We start from the raw sequence: 22,977 nt of genomic DNA, 5'->3' as shown, positions 1-22,977 counted from the left end.
TCTGAGTTCCTTGTGGTCGAATTACTCTAGAAAGGGTCATACTAATCGATTCGGAGACGCAAAATTTTCGACTCCGAAAATCGAGAAAAAACTAAGGCTAACCCCTTTGGATTTTTGTCGAAAATTTCGACGATTCCGAAAAAGGCTGCAATTAATTTCTTAGGGCACTATTCCGACGTAATTTTGCGAGAGAAATCGATTGAGCGCAGTCCCAATACGCTGCGAGCAGCGCCTGAAAAGTTAGAGCCGAAAAACTGCAGATTTTCGTCGTCATTTCTCTGCTGTTGGTCATACGCTCTTTTTCATGTGTTTTCTGAGTTCCTGGTGGTCGAATTACTCTAGAAAGGGTCGTACCAATCGATTCGGAGACGCAAAATTTTCGGCTCCGAAAATCGAGAAAAAACTAAGGCTAACCCCTTTGGATTTTTGTCGAAAATTTCGACGATTCCGAAAAAGGCTGCAATTAATTTCTTAGGGCACTATTCCGACGTAATTTTGCGAGAGAAATCGATTGAGCCCAGTCTCAATACGCTGCGAGCAGCGCCTGAAAAGTTACAGCCGAAAAACTGCAGATTTTCGTCGTCATTTCTCTGCTGTTGGTCCTACGCTCTTTTTCATGTGTTTTCTGAGTTCCTGGTGGTCGAATTACTCTAGAAAGGGTCATACTAATCGATTCGGAGACGCAAAATTCTCGGCTCCGAAAATCGAGAAAAAGCTAAGGCTAACCCCTTTGGATTTTTGTCGAAAATTTTGACGATTCCGAAAAAGGCTGCAATTCATTTCTTAGGGCACTATTCCGACGTAATTTTGCGAGAGAAATCGATTGAGCGCAGTCTCAATACGCTGCGAGCAGCGCCTGAAAAGTTACAGCCGAAAAACTGCAGATTTTCGTCGTCATTTCTCTGCTGTTGGTCCTACGCTCTTTTTCATGTGTTTTCTGAGTTCCTGGTGGTCGAATTACTCTAGAAAGGGTCATACTAATCGATTCGGAGACGCAAAATTTTCGGCTCCGAAAATCGAGAAACAACTAAGGATAACCCCTTTGGAATTTTGTCGACAATTTCGACGATTCCGAAAAAGGCTGCAATTAATTTCTTAGGGCACCATTCCGACGTAATTTTGCGAGAGAAATCGATTGAGCGCAGTCTCAATACGCTGCGAGCAGCGCCTGAAAAGTTACAGCCGAAAAACTGCAGATTTTCGTCGTCATTTCTCTGCTGTTGGTCCTACGCTCTTTTTCATGTGTTTTCTGAGTTCCTGGTGGTCGAATTACTCTAGAAAGGGTCATACTAATCGGTTCGGAGACGCAAATTTTTCGGCTCCAGAAATCAAGAAAAAACTAAGGCTAACCCCTTTGGATTTTTGTCGAAAATTTTGACGATTCTGGAAAAGGCTGCAATTAATTTCTTAGGGCACTATTCCGACGTAATTTTGCGAGACAAATCGATTGAGCGCAGTCCCAATACGCTGCGAGCAGCGCCTGAAAAGTTAGAGACGAAAAACTGCAGATTTTCGTCGTCATTTCTCTGCTGTTGGTCCTACGCTCTTTTTCATTACTTTTCTGAGTTCCTGGTGGTCGAATTACTCTGGTAAGGGTCATGCTAATCGATTTGGAGACGCAAAATTTTCGACTCCGAAAATCGAGAAAAAACTAAGGCTTACCCCTTTGGATTTTTGTCGAAAATTTCGACGATTCCGAAAGAGCCTGCAATTAATTTCTTAGGGCACTATTCCGACGTAATTTTGCAAGAGAAATTGATTGAGCGCAGTCTCAATACGCTGCGAGCAGCGCCTGAAAAGTTACAGCCAAAAAACTGCAGATTTTCGTCGTCATTTCTCTGCTGTTGGTCCTACGCTCTTTTTCATGTGTTTTCTGAGTTCCTGGTGGTCGAATTACTCTAGAAAGGGTCATACTAATCGATTCGGAGACGCAAAATTTTCGGCTCCGAAAATCGAGAAAAAACTAAGGCTAACCCCTTTGGATTTTTGTCGAAAATTTCGACGATTCCGAAAAAGGCAGCAATTAATTTCTAAGGGCACTATTCCGACGTAATTTTGCGAGAGAAATCGATTGAGCGCAGTCTCAATACGCTGCGAGCAGCGCCTGAAAAGTTACAGCCGAAAAACTGCAGATTTTCGTCTTCATTTCTCTGCTGTTGGTCCTACGCTCTTTTTCATGTGTTTTCTGAGTTCCTGGTGGTCGAATTACTCTAGAAAGGGTCATACTAATCGATTCGGAGACGCAAAATTTTCGGCTCTGAAAATCGAGAAAAAACTAAGGCTAACCCCTTTGGATTTTTGTCGAAAATTTCGACGATTCCGAAAAAGGCTGCAATTCATTTCTTAGGGCACTATTCCGACGTAATTTTGCGAGAGAAATCGATTGAGCCCAGTCTCAATACGCTGCGAGCAGCGCCTGAAAAGTTACAGCCGAAAAACTGCAGATTTTCGTCGTCATTCCTCTGCTGTTGGTCCTACGCTCTTTTTCATGTGTTTTCTGAGTTCCTTGTGGTCGAATTATTCTAGAAAGGGTCATACTAATCGATTCGGAGACGCAAAATTTTCGACTCCGAAAATCGAGAAAAAACTAAGGCTAACCTCTTTGGATTTTTGTCGAAAATTTCGACAATTCCGAAAAAGGCTGCAATTAATTTCTTAGGGCACTATTCCGACGTAATTTTGCGAGAGAAATCGATTGAGCGCAGTCCCAATACGCTGCGAGCAGCGCCTGAAAAGTTAGAGCCGAAAAACTGCAGATTTTCGTCGTCATTTCTCTGCTGTTGGTCATACGCTCTTTTTCATGTGTTTTCTGAGTTCCTGGTGGTCGAATTACTCTAGAAAGGATCATACTAATCGATTCGGAGACGCAAAATTTTCGGCTCCGAAAATCGAGAAAAAACTAAGGCTAACCCCTTTGGATTTTTGTCGAAAATTTCGACGATTCCGAAAAACGCAGCAATTAATTTCTTAGGGCACTATTCCGACGTAATTTTGCGAGAGAAATCGATTGAGCGCAGTCTCAATACGCTGCGAGCAGCGCCTGAAAAGTTACAGCCGAAAAACTGCAGATTTTCGTCGTCATTTCTCTGCTGTTGGTCCTACGCTCTTTTCCATGTGTTTTCTGAGTTCCTGGTGGTCGAATGACTCTAAAAAGGGTCATACTAATCGATTCGGAGACGCAAAATTTTCGGCTCCGAAAATCGAGAAAAAACTAAGGCTAACCCCTTTGGATTTTTGTCGAAAATTTCGACGATTCCGAAAAAGGCAGCAATTCATTTCTTAGGGCACTATTCCGACGTAATTTTGCGAGAGAAATCGATTGAGCCCAGTCTCAATACGCTGCGAGCAGCGCCTGAAAAGTTACAGCCGAAAAACTGCAGATTTTCGTCGTCATTTCTCTGCTGTTGGTCCTACGCTCTTTTTCATGTGTTTTTTGAGTTCCTTGTGGTCGAATTACTCTAGAAAGGGTCATACTAATCGATTCGGAGACGCAAAATTTTCGACTCCGAAAATCGAGAAAAAACTAAGGCTAACCCCTTTGGATTTTTGTCGAAAATTTCGACAATTCCGAAAAAGGCTGCAATTAATTTCTTAGGGCACTATTCCGACGTAATTTTGCGAGAGAAATCGATTGAGCGCAGTCTCAATACGCTGCGAGCAGCGCCCGAAGAGTTACAGCCGAAAAACTGCAGATTTTCGTCGTCATTTCTCTGCTGTTGGTCCTACGCTCTTTTTCATGTGTTTTCTGAGTTCCTGGTGGTCGAATTACTCTAGAAAGGGTCATACTAATCGATTCGGAGACGCAAAATTTTCGGCTCCGAAAATCGAGAAAAAACTAAGGCTAACCCCTTTGGATTCTTGTCGAAAATTTCGACGATTCCGAAAAAGGCAGCAATTAATTTCTTAGGGCACTATTCCGACGTAATTTTGCGAGAGAAATCGATTGAGCGCAGTCTCAATATGCTGCGAGCAGCGCCTGAAAAGTTACAGCCGAAAAACTGCAGATTTCCGTCTTCATTTCTCTGCTGTTGGTCCTACGCTCTTTTTCATGTGTTTTCTGAGTTCCTGGTGGTCGAATTACTCTAGAAAGGGTCATACTAATCGATTCGGAGACGCAAAATTTTCGGCTCCGAAAATCGAGAAAAAACTAAGGCTAACCCCTTTGGATTTTTGTCGAAAATTTCGACGATTCCGAAAAATGCAGCAATTAATTTCTTAGGGCACTATTCCGACGTAATTTTGCGAGAGAAATCGATTGAGCGCAGTCTCAATACGCTGCGAGCAGCGCCTGAAAAGTTACAGCCGAAAAACTGCAGATTTTCGTCGTCATTTCTCTGCTGTTGGTCCTACGCTCTTTTACATGTGTTTTCTGAGTTCCTGGTGGTCGAATTACTCTAGAAAGGGTCATACTAATCGATTCGGAGACGCAAAATTTTCGGCTCCGAAAATCGAGAAAAAACTAAGGCTAACCCCTTTGGATTTTTGTCGAAAATTTTGACGATTCCGAAAAAGGCTGCAATTAATTTCTTAGGGCACTATTCCGACGTAATTTTGCGAGAGAAATCGATTGAGCGCAGTCTTAATACGCTGCGAGCAGCGCCTGAAAAGTTACAGCCGAAAAACTGCAGATTTTCGTCGTCATTTCTCTGCTGTTGGTCCTACGCTCTTTTTCATGTGTTTTCTGAGTTCCTGGTGGTCGAATTACTCTAGAAAGGGTCATACTAATCGATTCGGAGACGCAAAATTTTCGGCTCCGAAAATCGAGAAAAAACTAAGGCTAACCCCTTTGGATTTTTGTCGAAAATTTCGACGATTCCGAAAAAGGCTGCAATTAATTTCTTAGGGCACTATTCCGACGTGATTTTGCGAGAGAAATCGATTGAGCGCAGTCTCAATACGCTGCGAGCAGCGCCTAAAAAGTTACAGCCGAAAAACTGCAGATTTTCGTCTTCATTTCTCTGCTGTTGGTCCTACGCTCTTTTTCATGTGTTTTCTGAGTTCCTGGTGGTCGAATTACTCTAGAAAGGGTCATACTAATCGATTCGGAGACGCAAAATTTTCGGCTCCGAAAATCAAGAAAAAACTAAGGCTAACCCCTTTGGATTTTTGTCGAAAATTTCGACGATTCTGGATAAAGCTGCAATTAATTTCTTAGGGCACTATTCCGACGTAATTTTGCGAGAGAAATCGATTGAGCGCAGTCCCAATACGCTGCGAGCAGCGCCTGAAAAGTTAGAGCCGAAAAACTGCAGATTTTCGTCGTCATTTCTCTGCTGTTGGTCATACGCTCTTTTTCATGTGTTTTCTGAGTTCCTGGTGGTCGAATTACTCTAGAAAGGGTCGTACCAATCGATTCGGAGACGCAAAATTTTCGGCTCCGAAAATCGAGAAAAAACTAAGGCTAACCCCTTTGGATTTTTGTCGAAAATTTCGACGATTCCGAAAAAGGCTGCAATTAATTTCTTAGGGCACTATTCCGACGTAATTTTGCGAGAGAAATCGATTGAGCCCAGTCTCAATACGCTGCGAGCAGCGCCTGAAAAGTTACAGCCGAAAAACTGCAGATTTTCGTCGTCATTTCTCTGCTGTTGGTCCTACGCTCTTTTTCATGTGTTTTCTGAGTTCCTGGTGGTCGAATTACTCTAGAAAGGGTCATACTAATCGATTCGGAGACGCAAAATTCTCGGCTCCGAAAATCGAGAAAAAGCTAAGGCTAACCCCTTTGGATTTTTGTCGAAAATTTTGACGATTCCGAAAAAGGCTGCAATTCATTTCTTAGGGCACTATTCCGACGTAATTTTGCGAGAGAAATCGATTGAGCGCAGTCTCAATACGCTGCGAGCAGCGCCTGAAAAGTTACAGCCGAAAAACTGCAGATTTTCGTCGTCATTTCTCTGCTGTTGGTCCTACGCTCTTTTTCATGTGTTTTCTGAGTTCCTGGTGGTCGAATTACTCTAGAAAGGGTCATACTAATCGATTCGGAGACGCAAAATTTTCGGCTCCGAAAATCGAGAAACAACTAAGGATAACCCCTTTGGAATTTTGTCGACAATTTCGACGATTCCGAAAAAGGCTGCAATTAATTTCTTAGGGCACCATTCCGACGTAATTTTGCGAGAGAAATCGATTGAGCGCAGTCTCAATACGCTGCGAGCAGCGCCTGAAAAGTTACAGCCGAAAAACTGCAGATTTTCGTCGTCATTTCTCTGCTGTTGGTCCTACGCTCTTTTTCATGTGTTTTCTGAGTTCCTGGTGGTCGAATTACTCTAGAAAGGGTCATACTAATCGGTTCGGAGACGCAAATTTTTCGGCTCCAGAAATCAAGAAAAAACTAAGGCTAACCCCTTTGGATTTTTGTCGAAAATTTTGACGATTCTGGAAAAGGCTGCAATTAATTTCTTAGGGCACTATTCCGACGTAATTTTGCGAGACAAATCGATTGAGCGCAGTCCCAATACGCTGCGAGCAGCGCCTGAAAAGTTAGAGACGAAAAACTGCAGATTTTCGTCGTCATTTCTCTGCTGTTGGTCCTACGCTCTTTTTCATTACTTTTCTGAGTTCCTGGTGGTCGAATTACTCTGGTAAGGGTCATGCTAATCGATTTGGAGACGCAAAATTTTCGACTCCGAAAATCGAGAAAAAACTAAGGCTTACCCCTTTGGATTTTTGTCGAAAATTTCGACGATTCCGAAAGAGCCTGCAATTAATTTCTTAGGGCACTATTCCGACGTAATTTTGCAAGAGAAATTGATTGAGCGCAGTCTCAATACGCTGCGAGCAGCGCCTGAAAAGTTACAGCCAAAAAACTGCAGATTTTCGTCGTCATTTCTCTGCTGTTGGTCCTACGCTCTTTTTCATGTGTTTTCTGAGTTCCTGGTGGTCGAATTACTCTAGAAAGGGTCATACTAATCGATTCGGAGACGCAAAATTTTCGGCTCCGAAAATCGAGAAAAAACTAAGGCTAACCCCTTTGGATTTTTGTCGAAAATTTCCACGATTCCGAAAAAGGCTGCAATTAATTTCTTAGGACACTATTCCGACGTAATTTTGCGAGAGAAATCGATTGAGCGCATTCTGAATGCGCTGCGACTATTGGATCAAAAGTTACAGCCAAAAAACGAAAGACGAATTTTCCTCATTTTCCTGCGGCAGGTCTTTGCCTCGTAATTTCTCTGCTGTTGGTCCTACGGTTTTCTTTCAAATGTGTTTCCTGAGTTTCTGGGCGTCCAATTAATCTAGAAAGGGTCACACAAATTGATTTCGAAACAATAAATTCTCAGCATGAAAAATGACGAAAAAAGTCAGGCCAACTTCTTTGGATTTTCGGCGAAAATTCTGACGACTCTGAAAAGTTCCCCGATCAATTCCTTGAGGCACTATTTTGACGTTATTTCGCCAGAGAAATCGATCAAACGTAGTTTTATTACGGCACGAGCAACGCTTCGAGAGTTATAGCCAAGAAACACCATGCTTTCTTTTCTCATCTTTCTGCTGCCTGTTCTCCCGGCGTAATCTCTCCAAGAACGAACCAACCCTTTTCTCGGCGTGTCTCATGAGTGCCGGGGGGTCCAATTAGTCTGGAAAGGATCTCCCAAATCGATAACGGGACAAAAGAATTTTGACTAAAAAAAAAGTATGGTCAACCCCTTTGGAGTTTTGGTGGAATCCCAGACGACTTTGATAAATGCTGCAAACAATTCTATGACGCACCATTCCGACATGATTTTTCGAGAGAAATCGATTACTTGTAGCCAGAATACGCTGCGAGCAACTTATGAAACGTTTGAGCGGAAAAACCGAACACTACCTTCGCTACTCCTTCACTGTTCTTCCTACTCTCCTTTCGCTGTGTCCTTTGAACCCTTGGGGGTTTAATTAGTCAAGAAAGCTCAACGCACATCGATTATGAGACTAATGATGGAATCAAATCTTTGACCCACGACATGGACGTAATTTGCGTTTGGAATATACACCAGGTAGTCAAAGAGACGGGGAAGGGAAATAACAAATTTGTAGCCTTGAAGATTCGTTTTGGTTCAGTTTCAGTATATTTATTATACTTTAATTCTAGTACAAATTTCAGGGTGTTAGTGTATACTACGTCTACAAGTTGCGAAATAATATTAACGCATTCGAAAACCAATTTAGAATAATGATTGCACACCTCAGAATTGAGCCGACTTTTACCTTCGGGTGTAGACGTACAATGTAAGGCCCGTATTAACCGTGAGGCTAAAAATACTACAGCCTACGAATCGTTGATATTGTAGTACCTAGATTTCCAATAAGTAGGGTCTGTGAAGTCTTAATATGAATAATGGATCGGATGAATATCAACGTTCCGCCGCAATCCGATTCCGAAGAATATCCTGCACAAAGCTCGAATATATCTTACACACGTGAACAAAATATCGTCAGCCGCCAATCTTTTTTCCTTGTATCACGGGAAAATCTAAATGCTCTGTCTCTGTTGAGCATAGATAATGAAATCCCTCTCCTTAAGGCTCAAAAAAAATAAAAAATATGCAACACAATCACTCAATATCGTAACATAAAATATGTTTCCCTATACAAAACTATTTCATGCAAACTTAATTATTTTACATAAGAGAAATATATTATAATAAAAACGTTCTCTCAACCTTCGTCGATTCAATTATCTGTTGCCACTTTTCGTATTTAACCTATCGGACCATATGAAAAGTAGTATTATATGAGTAACGTGAATTAAAATAAATCAATAAACAAATTTCTGTGCATTTTCTTCGTATTTCCTCAACGTTTTGTCTGACGAATCAAGAGTTATAGCCGAAAAACGATAGATTTTCTTCCGAATTAACATTGCTGAATTTGGCTGAGAAACGAATTGCTTTGTATGAATTTAATCTAAGAATCTATTTAATCGGTGGTTATTATATAGTCATAATAATATCTAACACTGCATTATCTATCTGGATACATGTCATGGTAAAGTTAGTGCTCGTCGTCTTTACGTAGCGATTTACCACATGAGTTGCACGACGCACAGGGCGCCGCTCGACGATAAATTCATCTTGTTTATTTTCGCTTACGGAAAGCCTCATTAGGATAGCAGTCCTTATACTATACATATTCAGTCAACGTTAGATCTGTATTCAACAGAATAACTCATGGTTCGAATTACCGTGTAATTCTTGAAGCGCCCCGAATCAGCCTAGTCATCACCAAGGAACTAACATAGTGCCGTATGCGCATGCCTGAACCGTGTGTATAGTATCAACTATGTATAAACTTTTGACATTCTGTACGCACTCGTGCGTTTAAGCATGCGCGTACGGTACTGCAGTTATTCCCTGGCAGCTATATATTACTAATATTACAAGCAGCTACCACGAACTGTCATGGGAATCAGCTATTCGGTTTCAAATACAGATCATTGTAGTTTTGATATACTTCTGTGTTTGATGTTCTGGACGCTGATTGGCTGAGCGCAAGCACATGACCATGAGCGCGAGAGAGATAGCGTATCGCCGATCTCAGCCTGCGACCTGGCCTCCAATGGGAAGCGTACTCCAAGTATAGAAGCTCTATGCTTTCTACAGGCTGAATACTTTGAGAGTCGACTTCTGCACTGATACTTTCCATCATTATATCCCTATGTTCGTCAGTCCACACGATCAATATTCTGCTACGCTTGGTGCGGTGAACAGTTGCGCAGATGGCCAGGGATTCGCGGTTCGCTTTCTCTGCGCATGCCAGTGGCTCCCTTCCTTCACCCCGCTCGCCTCCGCCCCAACGGTTTTCCCGTAGCCGGGTGAGTCATTTCCGGCATCTGCCTAGCCCGTTCTTTCCGTCCCTAGCTACGGCAGAGGTAAGTCGTGTTCTTCTTGTTCTCTAGCCTGTAAGACATTTGGCAGTCATTTATTCCGAATATATCTTTCTATATCTAGCAGCGATTTTACGTATCAAAGAACAACTTTGATCATCATTGGGATTGATTTATCATTCCTTTCTTGTTTCCTTGATCGTTTCCAGAATACCATTCGCCGAGCTAACGAAAGCAAAGCAAGCTACACTTGTGGAGAAAAAAATTTCACCAACATCATTACCGGGGACAAAGAAAGCAGTTCACTTTATTAAACTATCATGTGAGTATTCATTGATACATCATATTATTTTCGTTCGATCTGCTCGGATATACGAATCAGTCGCTATTTATTATCGCAGCTTCTTTTTTACCGGATATCTGAATCGGTGTCCGAAATATTTCATGTCTGGCTTTGTGTGCTCGTGGATGGCACGTGTAAAGAGCGCACACGCGTACTTATCGATCACCACGCATACACAAGCCAGCATCGCGACAGACGCAGTTACGTCAGAACTCCGGTATCAAGGATGCAGACGCGTTAATTATTTATCGCAGTATTAACCTCGATGAAAATTTGCCAACGCATGACTGTCGCAAAATGGCGTCCTTTTCGTAACTTTTGTCGGACTTCGTTGCAAAGCATAGAAAATGGCGGCTCATGACTTAACTACCTAGAATAAAATTGAATGCCCACCGATGTTTTAGATTTTTTTTTCGTCAGTTCATTCTTTCACTCCATTCATACGACAACTTGTGCTACCTTATCTCAATCTACATGTTCATTGATATGATTTTCTTCGCATTAAGCAATGGCTTTCAGCCAATTGTAACTACATCGAATGATTCGTACTATACATAGATTATATGACTCGTTATTTTATTCTCGGTAAACTAGAGAAATTTTAGTGATAAGATCAGATAGTTGGAATCTATTATTATCACAAGTGAAGTACTGGGATAAATATTTTTCTTGAATACTCTTTTGTCAATTTGCTTTGATAAATTTTCCCATTGTTATCAGAAGGCTTTACTTCAAAATGAAAATTTTAATCATCTCAATTGCAAATAATAAATTTCAAATGAGTCCAAATTATCTTACCTGAATGAGGTGACTCTGTAGACCGGTGTTTAAGCTTGAGTAAATTTCAACTTGACTGAGCTGTGTGTGTCTAACCTCATATGTGCACGGAAAAAAGGGGGTAGACTAGAAAATATGTAATAGTCACGGAATTTTGCAAATTCTATAAAATCGGGGAATTACTTTGTTTTTATGGGGCAAAATCTAAATTTTGTTTGTTCCTCCTTCAATCAATTAAGAACTCCAACTGTGTGTGATATGTTCAGACAAACTGTTCTCGGAAATGATATTATATGTTCTTCATGTGGTTGTAAAAACTGGTCAACATTTTGTGAACCTCAGTGTTGAAAAATCAGGGAATACTAAAATTTTTCCATCCGCAAAATTGTTGCCAACCAGATGTGTAGTCATGAAATAACTGAAATAAAACACCAAGAGGCAGTGTGAGTGTGCGGTGGCATTTACCACATCAAGTGTACGTGTGACGAGACATTCTCATAAAAGATAATCTTTTCATTAGTGTACTTACGACAGTTATTTCCCTCTTTACTTACTGTAACTCGCTCCGTGTAGGGAGAGAGGAAAACTAAAGATTGACTTGAAGTAGCCCTGAAAATCAATAATTTAACAAAAAAAAAATTATTCCAATTTCTATATTCTTAAACATCATTATTTGAAAAATTAATTCAAGATCTTGATAGTTCAAATCGTATTACTGCCGTGATTGTTCAGGCGGCAGATCGCATTTTACAAATTCATATCTCTGCAGATTAATTACATCGTTTCGAACCTTGAAAAATGATAGTGTCTGCAGTCATGTTTGTTGGTTAATTCAAAAAAGTTTGATAATTGATGCGAAAATATAAACAACATGCAATTCAAATATCAGTAGCTTACTGTAACCTTGAAATAAGTGAGAACTTGTAAGTATGGTTAGTTGTTTCAAACTTTTTCCAACCTACCCACCAGCACAATCCTAAGCACTATCATTTGCAAAAGTTTGAAGAAACTTTATTACTTACAAAAAAAAATATTCATATATTTAGTAATAAACTGTGTATACCCTGATATGTAAAGAGATAATTAATACAAGATACATAATTTGCAAAAATATAATTTACTGTATTTGACAAAGTTCTACCATTCCCTTGGTTACTTCAAAGAAATTCTGAAATTGTAAAATACTAATGTTGTAAGGAAAAAAACCTTTGTTATCTTAACGCTATCAACTTCAACGTTGCGAAGATTATACCAATTCAAATTAACACTTGTTTATCCTCTCATTTTGGCATGACTCTACTTTGTATCTCGGTAGAGCATGAATGCTTATGGGAGGTACATTAAACGAGAGTGAGCTATGCCTTCGGTGTCCACACTTTGACGTCTGGATCCCATCCTCAATGTTCACTACAAAATAATCTTGCAAATAAATTCTTGTATCTAAATCGTCTTACTCTTGCCCTTTCGAATAAAAACAAATGTATCTTCACCATTCAGGACTTACGGAGGATCTTCAGGTGGATACCGTAGTAGCGGAGGCCGTGGCGGAAGCAGTCAGAGAAGTGGTTATGGCAGCAGTAGCGGGGGTGGAAGTGGAGGTAGCAGTGGGCGTTTCAGTAGTCGTGGAGGCGGAGGTGGTGGCGGAAGTCGCGGTGGTCGTGGCGGTGGTGGAGGGGGCAGTTTAAGAAAGCCAAACTGGGACTATGAGAATCTGAAGCCATTCAAGAAAGACTTTTATGTGCCGCATGTAAATGTGCAGAACCGTCACCCACGCGAAGTTGAAGCTTACAGAGCAGACAAGCAGATCACACTAAAAGGCGATGCTCTGCCAAACCCGATCCAATTCTTCGAGGAGGGTAACTTCCCCGATTATGTCATGACTGGAATCAGGAAACAGGGATTTTCCGAGCCAACTGCCATCCAAGCTCAGGGCTGGCCTATTGCTATGTCCGGACGCAACATGGTAGGAATTGCTCAAACCGGATCAGGAAAGACTCTTGGATACATTCTGCCTGCCATTGTTCATATCAACAATCAGCAGCCCCTAAATCGAGGCGACGGACCGATAGCCCTGATCCTCGCACCAACCAGAGAGCTTGCCCAGCAAATTCAAACTGTCGCAAGCGACTTTGGGTCTCTTTCCTATGTTCGAAACACCTGTATCTTTGGTGGCGCACCCAAGGGAGGTCAGGCAAGAGACCTAGAGCGCGGAGTTGAAATTTGCATAGCTACTCCAGGTCGATTGATAGATTTTCTTGAAAGAGGAACCACCAATCTCCGCAGGTGCACTTACTTGGTATTAGATGAAGCAGACAGAATGCTTGACATGGGTTTTGAACCTCAGATCAGGAAAATCATTGAACAGATCAGACCAGACAGGCAAGTTCTTATGTGGTCCGCCACATGGCCAAAAGAAGTGCGCAACCTTGCTGAAGAATATCTCACAGACTACACACAGCTGAACATCGGATCCCTCACTCTATCCGCCAACCACAATATTCTACAAATAATCGACGTATGTCAGGAGCATGAAAAAGAAACTAAGTAAGTTTCCCGTTATAATTGTTTAGAACTTTAAATTACTCCCATTATACCAAGTTCCGAAATTTAATGATGAGAAGAGTTGATGAACTGCTGTGATTTTTATACACACACCATTATAAATACCTCTAAGAAGAACTGAAAATGCTCGAAAAAACATCTACATTTTCACGAATGGTGGTCTATTCTTAATAATTAATATTGTTTTACCGCGTATTCCAGACTGGGTAGCCTGTTACAAGAGATCGGCAATGTTAACGACGACGGTGGAAAAACGATCATTTTCGTAGAGACTAAAAAGAAGGTTGAAAATATTACCAGAAGCATTCGCCGCTATGGATGGCCAGCAGTTTGCATGCATGGTGACAAATCTCAACAAGAACGTGATTATGTTCTCAGAGGTACTTATTCTTCGTTTGATTTTATCATTGGAATCCAAAAAATTATTGCCTTCCAAAGATTATAATACCATACTCTACAACATTAGTTATATTTAAGTTTCGTCGGACAACATTTCTTAAATTTTAACATATTTTTTCCTTCACAGAATTCCGAAACAAGAAGGGGTCTATACTCGTAGCAACAGATGTTGCCGCTCGTGGTCTAGGTAAGTTGTTCAAAGTAATTACTCCGAATACACTGATTCCGTAATTTTAGGCAAACGAATAGCGTGTATATTGTCTCATATGCATTTAAGTTCGTTGTACCGAAACACAGACTAGAGAGCGAAAGTATTGTTTGAATAGGGTTAACGGGTGGCGAAGTAGCACAGACTGGTTATATGAAGTGATGCCTCACTGTTTAGTATTTTGATTAATATTTTACAGATATTTCAAAGTTTTATTAACGGGTGCGCTATTGCAGAATGGAAATGGCAGGTGAACAATGTTCGAATGAGGATTTAACATTACTTTAGACTATATAAGTGTGTAAACTGAATTGAACTCTAGGATGGTGAAAAGGCTCTCCCACAGGATTAATTATTAAGTATTAATTGATAATGTTAGACAGTATCTATAATGCACCCATTGTTACTTGTTCAATTAAATTCAATCCTTCTTGGGCCAGCTATACTCCCGTAGTATCACAGTAGTAGATTCAATTGAGATCCTCATTGGCGCTGATTCATACTTGCCAGGTACATTAAGGCCTATATTTCATTACTTGTGGTCTACAATAATTTTCTCAACCTTCACTTGGTTTTCGGGCTTCAGTAGGTACCACATCACTTTGTCATCGATCGATGACTTACGAAAGAAATACGTGATTGATCACTCGATGCAATCTATTTAAGAACGTCTATCTGCGCAATATATTAGCTCTTCAAGCTAAGATGGTGTTGAACAGCCTTGGGTCAGATTGAGAAAAGTATTACTTAGAACATTGGTTTGCGAATCTTATTTTTTGTATATTCGGTTAAATATAACAATAGAATATTTTAATTATAAGAGTGAGCATCTGAGAATTTATGTTAATCAGTCTGGTTGTCCCTTTTGTTTCAGAGGCACATGGTGCACAGATTGTTTTGAGTGTACATTGAACGAAAAAAAAAAGCAAAGAAACAAAACTGACTGTAACTCACTGACTGTCTGTGCTCTAGAGCTATATATGCAACTGAATATATAGATGACGTACTTGCACAATGTCGATTGTGTAATAATTGTACGTAATGTGCCTCTGTGTACTTACTGCCTGTGTACCACACGCGAGTATTGAGAGTGGTGGTGCGCGGGCGAAATCGTGCTGGCTGGCTACGTATCAATTGGGTTTTACCTACCTGCGGTAGAACCAACAGAGATAAGCTCTCTGGAGTAGCCAACGTTCAGCCAATGCGAGACAACAAACTATTGATTTTGCTACTATCGCTACTCTGTGGAAATATGTAGGACAAGAAATTTGTGATTTGAACACTTGCATTCAAGAGTAATACCAGAGCGACGCCGAATGCGCGGGGATGCCGAATGCAATGTTCAACATTTTACGGGTTTGTATTTTCACAATGCAGCTTAACACACATTCACACTTATCAAGTTTTACCTACTAATTGGGTTCTATATCTGAGGCAGATACTTTTTATATATGGAAAATTTAATTCAACGACTCACATAAATTTCGATTTCACTTCTTTTTTTACGGATTTTGATTCAGGCTCATTTTGAAATCAAACAGAATTTTATACCAAAAGCCTGAGTGTTAAATTTTATTCTAAACATTGACACTATTTTTATGCAATTTGAAATAGTATTTGTTGATGACTTAATGCAAATATAGCAAGACTGACGTTGATAATTTTCAAGTATCTGTCTATCGTTAAGGCCCGAAGTATTATGAGTATGCTACTCACTCACATGGACATGGCAAAAGTAAAAAGTATTGAACAAATCATATGCGCGTTCTAAGAGAAAGATTCACAAAATATATCAGGCGTCGAAATGTGTCATGTCTATGCAGTGTGAATGATATGTGTGAATTACAGCTGAATGTCAATTTTTCTGTAAATTCCGTACGTGTTAAATTACGTCGCGTTAGCTTAGGATGTAATTATCTTGTATAATATTTTGTATATATTCCTGAGTTATATTTCACAATTATTAAAAAAAAAATTTTTCTTTTCATTTTCCAAAACGAAAATTCGGATTGAATTTTTATAGCTATCACTTGACGTTACTTTGACAGAATGAGAAAGTAATTAAAATTGAAAGCTTACATGTATATTTTTGACCTTCATTTTTTTCTCCATTCGACACCTGATGATAATATGATGGCTTTTGTCATGTCTGTTGTCGAGTACGTATTATGTCTGCCGCTTAATAAACACTCTCAACCTGCTTGTTTGATTTATTTCGAAGTGAAGAAATGATAATGACTGTACATTTCACTTTGTCAAACAACTAGTAGAGAGAATTTCAATGTATTGAGATCGATTACAATTAAATTAATTCTTTAGATGTTGACGACGTTAAGTACGTGATCAATTTCGACTACCCATCATCTTCCGAAGACTACATTCATAGAATCGGCAGAACTGGACGTTCTCAAAGCACAGGCACCAGCTATGCTTTCTTCACACCACAAAACAGCCGACAGGCTAAAGACTTAGTCAACGTTCTCCAAGAAGCCAATCAAGTCATAAATCCCAAACTCACCGAGATGGCTTCGCGGGGTGGCGGCGGCGGAGGCTATGGAGGAAGAAGTTAGTATTGCATACTATTTAATCTTTTTTTTTATACTTTACGGGTAACACCCAATTTTGTTTATGTATCTACTAGTTGATTTAATTATTCTCTTGTTTATTTACTCATTTATTTATACTTTCACTTATGTTTCAGATCGTTGGGGCTACGGAGGTGGCCGTGGTAGAGAAAACAATTTTTCTGGATCGCACAAACGATTTGATTCCGGTCGCAGTAACGGATATGGAAGTTATAATTGATTTAAATTAACTTAGCTTCTGGCCGTATGCTGAGCAGAAATCGACCGTTAATTAGGAGCTTTGGCATAATTGACAACACTTGATCTGTGATTTAACTAAAACTAATGTAACATCTTTGATTCCGGTCGGTTAGTAACCAAGACTTGCCAGTTTGACGCTCGGCCAATTTTATTCATTGAAATCCTATTTGAAATTCACACGTTTTTTTTTTATTTCTTTATGTTCCTTTTTTTTCCCTCATGTTACTGATAGGACAAGAATATGTTCTCTAATTAATTTGAACACTTTATATATCCTTTCAAACATCCACGTCCTATCGTGTTCTATTAATTGTTAAGTGAGCCGAGTGAGGCACGGACCATAACTCACACTTCAGTATTCATTCCAAAAGTATGGAATGGCCCCTATAAATGAATTTCTGAGAAGTGACAAAGTTTCGAGATTGCGCTAGACAACTGTCAATTCTTCAGATAAGTTCATACACGAATGCGTCTCGAAGTTTGATCATATGCCAATTGTCACAATGCAGACAAAGGTAAAAAAAAAAATAACAGCGATCTGAGAGTCGCTAAATCGTAGAAAAATTTAATTATTTTATTTAGTAATTTCCCTGTCTGAATGAACAATGTTCGTAACACATACATTATTGTATGACACATCTTGAGTACAACTGAATAAAGCTAAGAAATACTACAGATGTTCACTACTTCCTCAATTAGAACACCTGCAAGCTTCCTATATTTCTAACACCCCACACCGTATTGTTTTGAGTAGAAGTCAACCCACAATTCTGAGAGTTTAAGGTTTTTTTTTTCTTAGTTACCCGCACCTTAAACGAGTACGCGTATGAGATGAAGACGACTAGCTTGTGCATTCAACGATAAAGCAAAACCTCTGCTTATATTTAAGACAATACGGGATTATTTTTGTATTTCAGCTGCGCTTTTTCTTTGGCAGGAAAGATATAACAACCCGGCCCAATTAACGAAGAGATCAGCAAAAGAAAAAAATAAACCACGTGACCGTCATTCTTGTCTTGTATTGTCTACAAACTTTTGACGAGTAGGGAACAAATATTAAATTGACAATGTCACAGAATCAAATTCGAAAGATGAGCTAGAACGATTATTCAGAGTGCAAACCAATAATTATGGACATTTTTATTAAGAATTTCCAAATCGTCGTTGACTGAAGAAAGAATTGCGTAACTTTTCTCAATTAAAACCAAATTACCGCTTTTAAATTTTAGGAAAAACTCAGAAAATAGGTTCAGCCTTCTACATATCTTCAACGTGCTTTTAGCAAAGAGGAAAGTGTTACAGAATTTTTCAGATATTTTGAAACTTGACACATTGAATTTTTTAAATTCATAATTTTAAAAGTGCTAAACAAATCAAAACAATTCCTCGTAGGAACATTCTTGAAACGATTGGATCCAAAAAATGAAGTAGTTAAAAATTTTTCCAGAATATTCATAGCTCAAAATTGACATAAAAAACTTTGACGAAATAAATTGAGGATCTTAAAGATACTACTGGCGCTTATAAAAGATTTGATATATTCAGGTAAATATAAACGAGATACACGTTCATGTATTTGACATTTATCTTTCCGTTGTATAATTTCTACCGTCGGCGTACATATCTCTTGTGCGTGATTTTCTCAACTTTGCAATTTGACAATGACGACGGTATGTTAATGAGCGCAGCTTCAGTCAAGCGCATGCATTCGACTTTCATTAATCATCTAGAAGACGAATCAATGACATAAAGTTAGAAAGACATCTACTCCCAAAATACAATAATAGTTTATGGAAGAAGACGTTGCACTTTCAAGTACGTATCAAGTACGTCAAGAAGTGGTCAAGAAGATCGTGCCAGCTTGACTAGAGCAGTGAAAACGTGTTGCCGCAGAGGATTGTGGGTAAACTTATATCCCCGGTTGGCAATTGGTTCTGTCTGTGACGCGTAGGCGACGCACGCGACACGCGTCAGCGGAATGGAGGGGAACTGAGCCGAAAGTTTCCGGGGTTACGTTGTACGCCAGCAAACGTGTCTCGTCAGTTTCTAGCAGCCACACGGCTTTCGCACGCAATTGACACCAGTTCGAACCGATTGAAATACGCGTCGCGTTGTTGACTGCTGAGCTATAATACAATCGCCCAAAAAAATGGCACCCAAACAGAGAATGCGCATCGCGAACGAAAAGGCGACGAAGAACATCACGTTACGGGGGAACGTTCCCAAGTCATCGGTAAGTCAACGAAATAAACATTTCGATATGTAAAACAGCTGGCTATGTGTAGTGATATAAACTACATTTCTTACCTCTCCAGAGGAAATTTTATTCGCCTATCCACTCTCATGCCGGCCACTTGTCACACCATATGGAAAGTTTGGCTTTACTTTCAGAGCCTCTGTTTATCTCTTTGCCGACTGTCTATCGCTAATTTAGCATTTCGTTACCTAGAAATTTATAATTGCCATCACACTCAATACAGATGAATTATAATAAATTTTCTAATACCATTTGGTTCTTTCTAGAAAGCTACAGAGGATGCATCGCCTGTCGGTCCTTGGCTGCTAGCTCTATTCATATTTGTCGTATGTGGATCAGGTAAGCTGTAATTGACTTTTTGGGGAGTTATTTGAGCCAGCAATAACTAACCGGAACTCTTTTGCTTTACAGCTATCTTCCAAATAATCCAGAGCATCCGATTAGCATAAGTTTTTATGATGGAGCAGCAGCACTCCAAGGAACGCATGCCCAAGAGACTTGTTAAGCGAAAGACTTCCACATCTGTCCAAACTCTGTATTGAGAATGACTGACGTTCCGAAACACAAACAATACTTCAGGTAGAGTTACAGCCTAAGATAATCAACATACAATATAACATCGTGTATCTATCTGTGGGAAACTTTCATTGACTCTCATTTATCTCCCCTATGGCAAACTCTACCATCGAAATTAATCAATTACTCTACATATTGATCGGATTTTATTTATACATATTTGAAAATTAAACTATAAAGAAATAAAATAAAAACTTAGCATTTATAAGCGTTTAAATGTAACTGTTGAATAATTATTAATTAAATAATTAGCCAATTGTGATGCTATGCGCTGCATCAATGAATGGAGCAGAGGGAACAGCGTCTAATTGAAATGCGAATAATACATGTCAGGTTATCATAATACTGCATTATCTTTTGGTTTTATAGACATTTTTTGAATTTTTCAAGAGTTTATCCTCTGATGTCTGAAGCATCCCGAAGTGGTTAGGCTATTGGTCTAGTGCTTGATTTCTTTCATTGATGTACGTGGTAGCGAATAATTATATGTACATAGCCGTTAAGTACTCGATATATCGATTTGCTCTGAAAGCATTCCACTGTTGATGAATCACACCGTGGTATTTTTTCAACTTTTTTTTTTTGACAATGATAAAATTGTATGATTATTTGCCAGCTTAATTATTTGAGATGCATCATTCAAGTTGATGAAAAATATATTTACTATACCCGTATTTATTGTCTTATCAATAAAGATAATTTTCCGTAAATCGATTATTGGTTTTAATTCTTTTCCCTAAGACCGAAAGTAGAAATTAATTACAATTTTTAAGCCAATGGACATGTAAAGTTCCTATTTATTTCCCGTAGATGATACAAATTATTTCTGAATGCGGAGCATAGAAAAAATGTATTAATTCAAATTTATTTCTATTCTTGAATTTTGGTTTTCTTCAGTGTGGAAGAATACAATACTACAAGTCTAAGTACAAACAATCCATTCGAGAGTAAATTGTTCCGGTATTCGATTACCGGCCGACTCGTATAACACAATAGGGTACCTCTATCGCAAAACGATTTTGTCGTGGATAAAAGAAAGTCTCTTCAGAAACGTAATGAATGAATTTTTATTGCTCTCGTTTTTTTTTTGTCGCGATTGCGAATAGACAATGGCAACGAGGGTGAGCCAAGTTTGATGCGAATTTGATTGAGGGGTACCGGCTTGTGTTTGAAAAAAGAAGTTAAAAAAACTGTCTAATCCACGCTGTCCCACTACACGCAACACGGCTCGGTGTACGTTTCCTCGCCGATGGGTAGAGGGGAGCCTCCAGGGCGCCCGCGCCGGCGTCTGCGCCAGTGACTTCGACTGGGTTTCACCCTGGGCCACCCTAAAGCACCCTTGCGACTCTCGGCCTGCTCCCACCACAGTGCCGCGATAGTCCTCGCCGTAAGCGCAGAACGGCGTGTAGAGTTGACAGCGTACTTTCGCAGGGCCAATTCGATAGTCAGTTAATTATTCAGAATATTCGCAGCGGGGTTGCACAACCACGAGTCTCCGATAGCGACTTTTGGTTTCTTCCGGTGGTGGTTTGTGGTGCTCAAATTTTCGCCGTGGCAGAGCTCGCGCGCTCACGGACTCTGTGCTTCTTCGAATACCCACTCAAATTTGCAAGCCCCAGCTGCCGATCGTTGCCAACGGTGACTAATCCTGTGCCCCCTGTGTCGCGGAGGCTGAATTCGCTCCCGTCGTACAACGACGACATTAGTCGCATTGTGTGAGTACGCATATTGTTATACAGACGTTCACGTATTTTTTTCATGAATACATCCCAGTAATATTAAATGAATTCAATAACTCGATATAATGGTCAAGGGAATGAAAATTGAAACTAAAATTACAACAATCGAATATGATTGATTTTGTTCGAAAATGAATATGTTTTCAATCCGAAATATTACGCATTAATAATTATGAATGAAATAATACAGATATCTGCATGTAACTAAGTATCATCGCACCTCTCTTTATTACAGAGTATTTGCTAAATCTCGTGGAGTTGCTTATACTCCTGAGCTCTACGATACGGCGTATCGACGTGTGATACATTATACACACCACACGGGGGGGGTGGGGAGGGGGGGGAAACAGCTGTTGGTGAATCGCCGACTCGACACGTTGATTGCCAGCTGCCGCATGCTCACTCGGCATCTTACGTGCGAGTGCATGCCATATGTCAAATTTGAATTTACGGCACATCACTATATTATTCATTCACCCGGGATTCGCCGGATCAAAATCCGCCTGCGAGTAGGCAACCCGTCAGGTGTTGAAAACTCGGGAGAAAGCCTGCAACAGTGGTTGCCTCTTTGCAGGCAACCCTGTGTTGCACATCGACGAAAAATGTAGGCTGGCATGGTATAAGCAGTCGCGAAAGTTACCGCGCCGCTCTATCGCGTGGCTAACAAGATTGGAATTTATTTATGGATACCGTTGTATAGGAAATCGATTTCACCCCCGATCACTCCGTCGCACCATTGTACGTCCTTCGTACGTGCAACTTTGGTCTATAACCCAACTAAAGTCGGCTCCAGCTCTCTGTATCTACCAGCACGCGCTGCGATACCCAATACCCTATGCTCGGCTCGACCCATGCGGTGTCTACCGTTGGAAAATTAAGTTCTATCTTTGGGTACTCGGGGACGGTGGATCGAAGGTGAGACGGGTCGAAGGAGAGATGACCGGAATACACCGTATATAAATACAGGATGAGTATAGGTATAGATGCAGTATTCCAGGAAGAGCCGGTGATCGATAGTTCGTTCGGTAGACGGCCGACGAGAGGCAGGGTGAAACGGGTGAGGATGAAGTAGGCATCCCTTCTCCACCCTTGACAAATTGGTAGATATTTCGCTGTCCGGTATAGCGGTGGGTAGGTGGTTGGGTGGTCGGGTATATATACCGCCGGAATGACTCGGTGCAAGCCAAGCGTTTTTCCTTTTTTCAGGTTCCCTCCTCGGCCTCCTCGTTTCTTTATTTATTTTCTCTCTTCGCCTAAATGCGGGACAAATTAAGTGGTGGCTTTCCCTGCCGTCGGGCCAGGCCGAGCTGGGCGTTAGGTTGTGCTGGGGTCCTCGGAAATTTTCCCTTCCCATTCTTAATTATACCGCAATTACGTCCAACTTTCCGCACAAACCAGCACAGACACTGACACCGAAAATCCCCTCCGGGAGGGGGAGAACTCCTGGTACGTTAGTCCGACAGGGACGGCGTAGGCATCAGGAAAT

At 40.3% G+C, this 22,977-nt stretch overlaps 3 protein-coding genes across 4 annotated transcripts in view; all 3 read left to right on the top strand.

Moving 5' to 3' along the window:
- Nucleotides 1-9,711: 9,711 nt before the first annotated feature.
- On the top strand, nucleotides 9,712-17,595 carry LOC124406850 (ATP-dependent RNA helicase p62-like). 2 transcript variants are annotated; one of them, XM_046882490.1, is made up of 7 exons: nucleotides 9,719-9,850; nucleotides 10,015-10,127; nucleotides 12,423-13,469; nucleotides 13,689-13,867; nucleotides 14,014-14,073; nucleotides 16,414-16,659; nucleotides 16,796-17,595. In XM_046882490.1, coding segments are annotated over exons 2-7 (1,638 nt in total). In that variant the 5' UTR covers nucleotides 9,719-9,850; nucleotides 10,015-10,125; the 3' UTR covers nucleotides 16,900-17,595. The 2 variants fall into 2 exon arrangements, with proteins under 2 accessions (XP_046738447.1, XP_046738446.1); XM_046882491.1 differs by lacking the exons at nucleotides 16,414-16,659; nucleotides 16,796-17,595 and adding an exon at nucleotides 14,969-15,065 and having other exon boundaries at nucleotides 9,712-9,850.
- A 1,272-nt stretch (nucleotides 17,596-18,867) lies between these two features.
- On the top strand, nucleotides 18,868-19,939 carry LOC124406862 (stress-associated endoplasmic reticulum protein 2). Its single transcript, XM_046882507.1, has 3 exons — nucleotides 18,868-19,152; nucleotides 19,443-19,515; nucleotides 19,588-19,939. Exons 1-3 carry the CDS (start codon nucleotides 19,069-19,071, stop codon nucleotides 19,623-19,625), a joined length of 195 nt encoding a protein of 64 aa, XP_046738463.1. The 5' UTR covers nucleotides 18,868-19,068; the 3' UTR covers nucleotides 19,626-19,939.
- A 1,169-nt stretch (nucleotides 19,940-21,108) lies between these two features.
- Nucleotides 21,109-22,977, top strand: part of LOC124406845 (follistatin-related protein 5-like) — a 46,128-nt gene continuing 44,259 nt past the window's right edge. Inside the window, exon 1 of the mRNA XM_046882483.1 lies at nucleotides 21,109-21,463. The gene's annotated coding sequence lies outside the window, so the exon portion shown is untranslated. The remainder of the gene's footprint in view (nucleotides 21,464-22,977) is intronic.

This window comes from Diprion similis, chromosome 6, assembly GCF_021155765.1.
Source record: "Diprion similis isolate iyDipSimi1 chromosome 6, iyDipSimi1.1, whole genome shotgun sequence".
In the NCBI taxonomy this organism is placed as follows: domain Eukaryota; kingdom Metazoa; phylum Arthropoda; class Insecta; order Hymenoptera; family Diprionidae; genus Diprion; species Diprion similis.
Note: the sequence above shows the minus strand (reverse complement) of the source record. Positions and strands in the feature narration are given on the sequence as shown.

Coding starts and splice junctions, on each gene's coding strand:
- LOC124406850 (XM_046882490.1), top strand. Junction 14,074..16,413: donor TGTTGCCGCTCGTGGTCTAG/GTAAGTTGTTCA, acceptor TTAATTCTTTAG/ATGTTGACGACGTTAAGTAC. Junction 16,660..16,795: donor CGGAGGCTATGGAGGAAGAA/GTTAGTATTGCA, acceptor CTTATGTTTCAG/ATCGTTGGGGCTACGGAGGT.
- LOC124406862 (XM_046882507.1), top strand. CDS start 19,069: ATGGCACCCAAACAGAGAATGCGCATCGCGAACGAAAAGGCGACGAAG. Junction 19,153..19,442: donor GGAACGTTCCCAAGTCATCG/GTAAGTCAACGA, acceptor GGTTCTTTCTAG/AAAGCTACAGAGGATGCATC. Junction 19,516..19,587: donor ATTTGTCGTATGTGGATCAG/GTAAGCTGTAAT, acceptor TTTGCTTTACAG/CTATCTTCCAAATAATCCAG.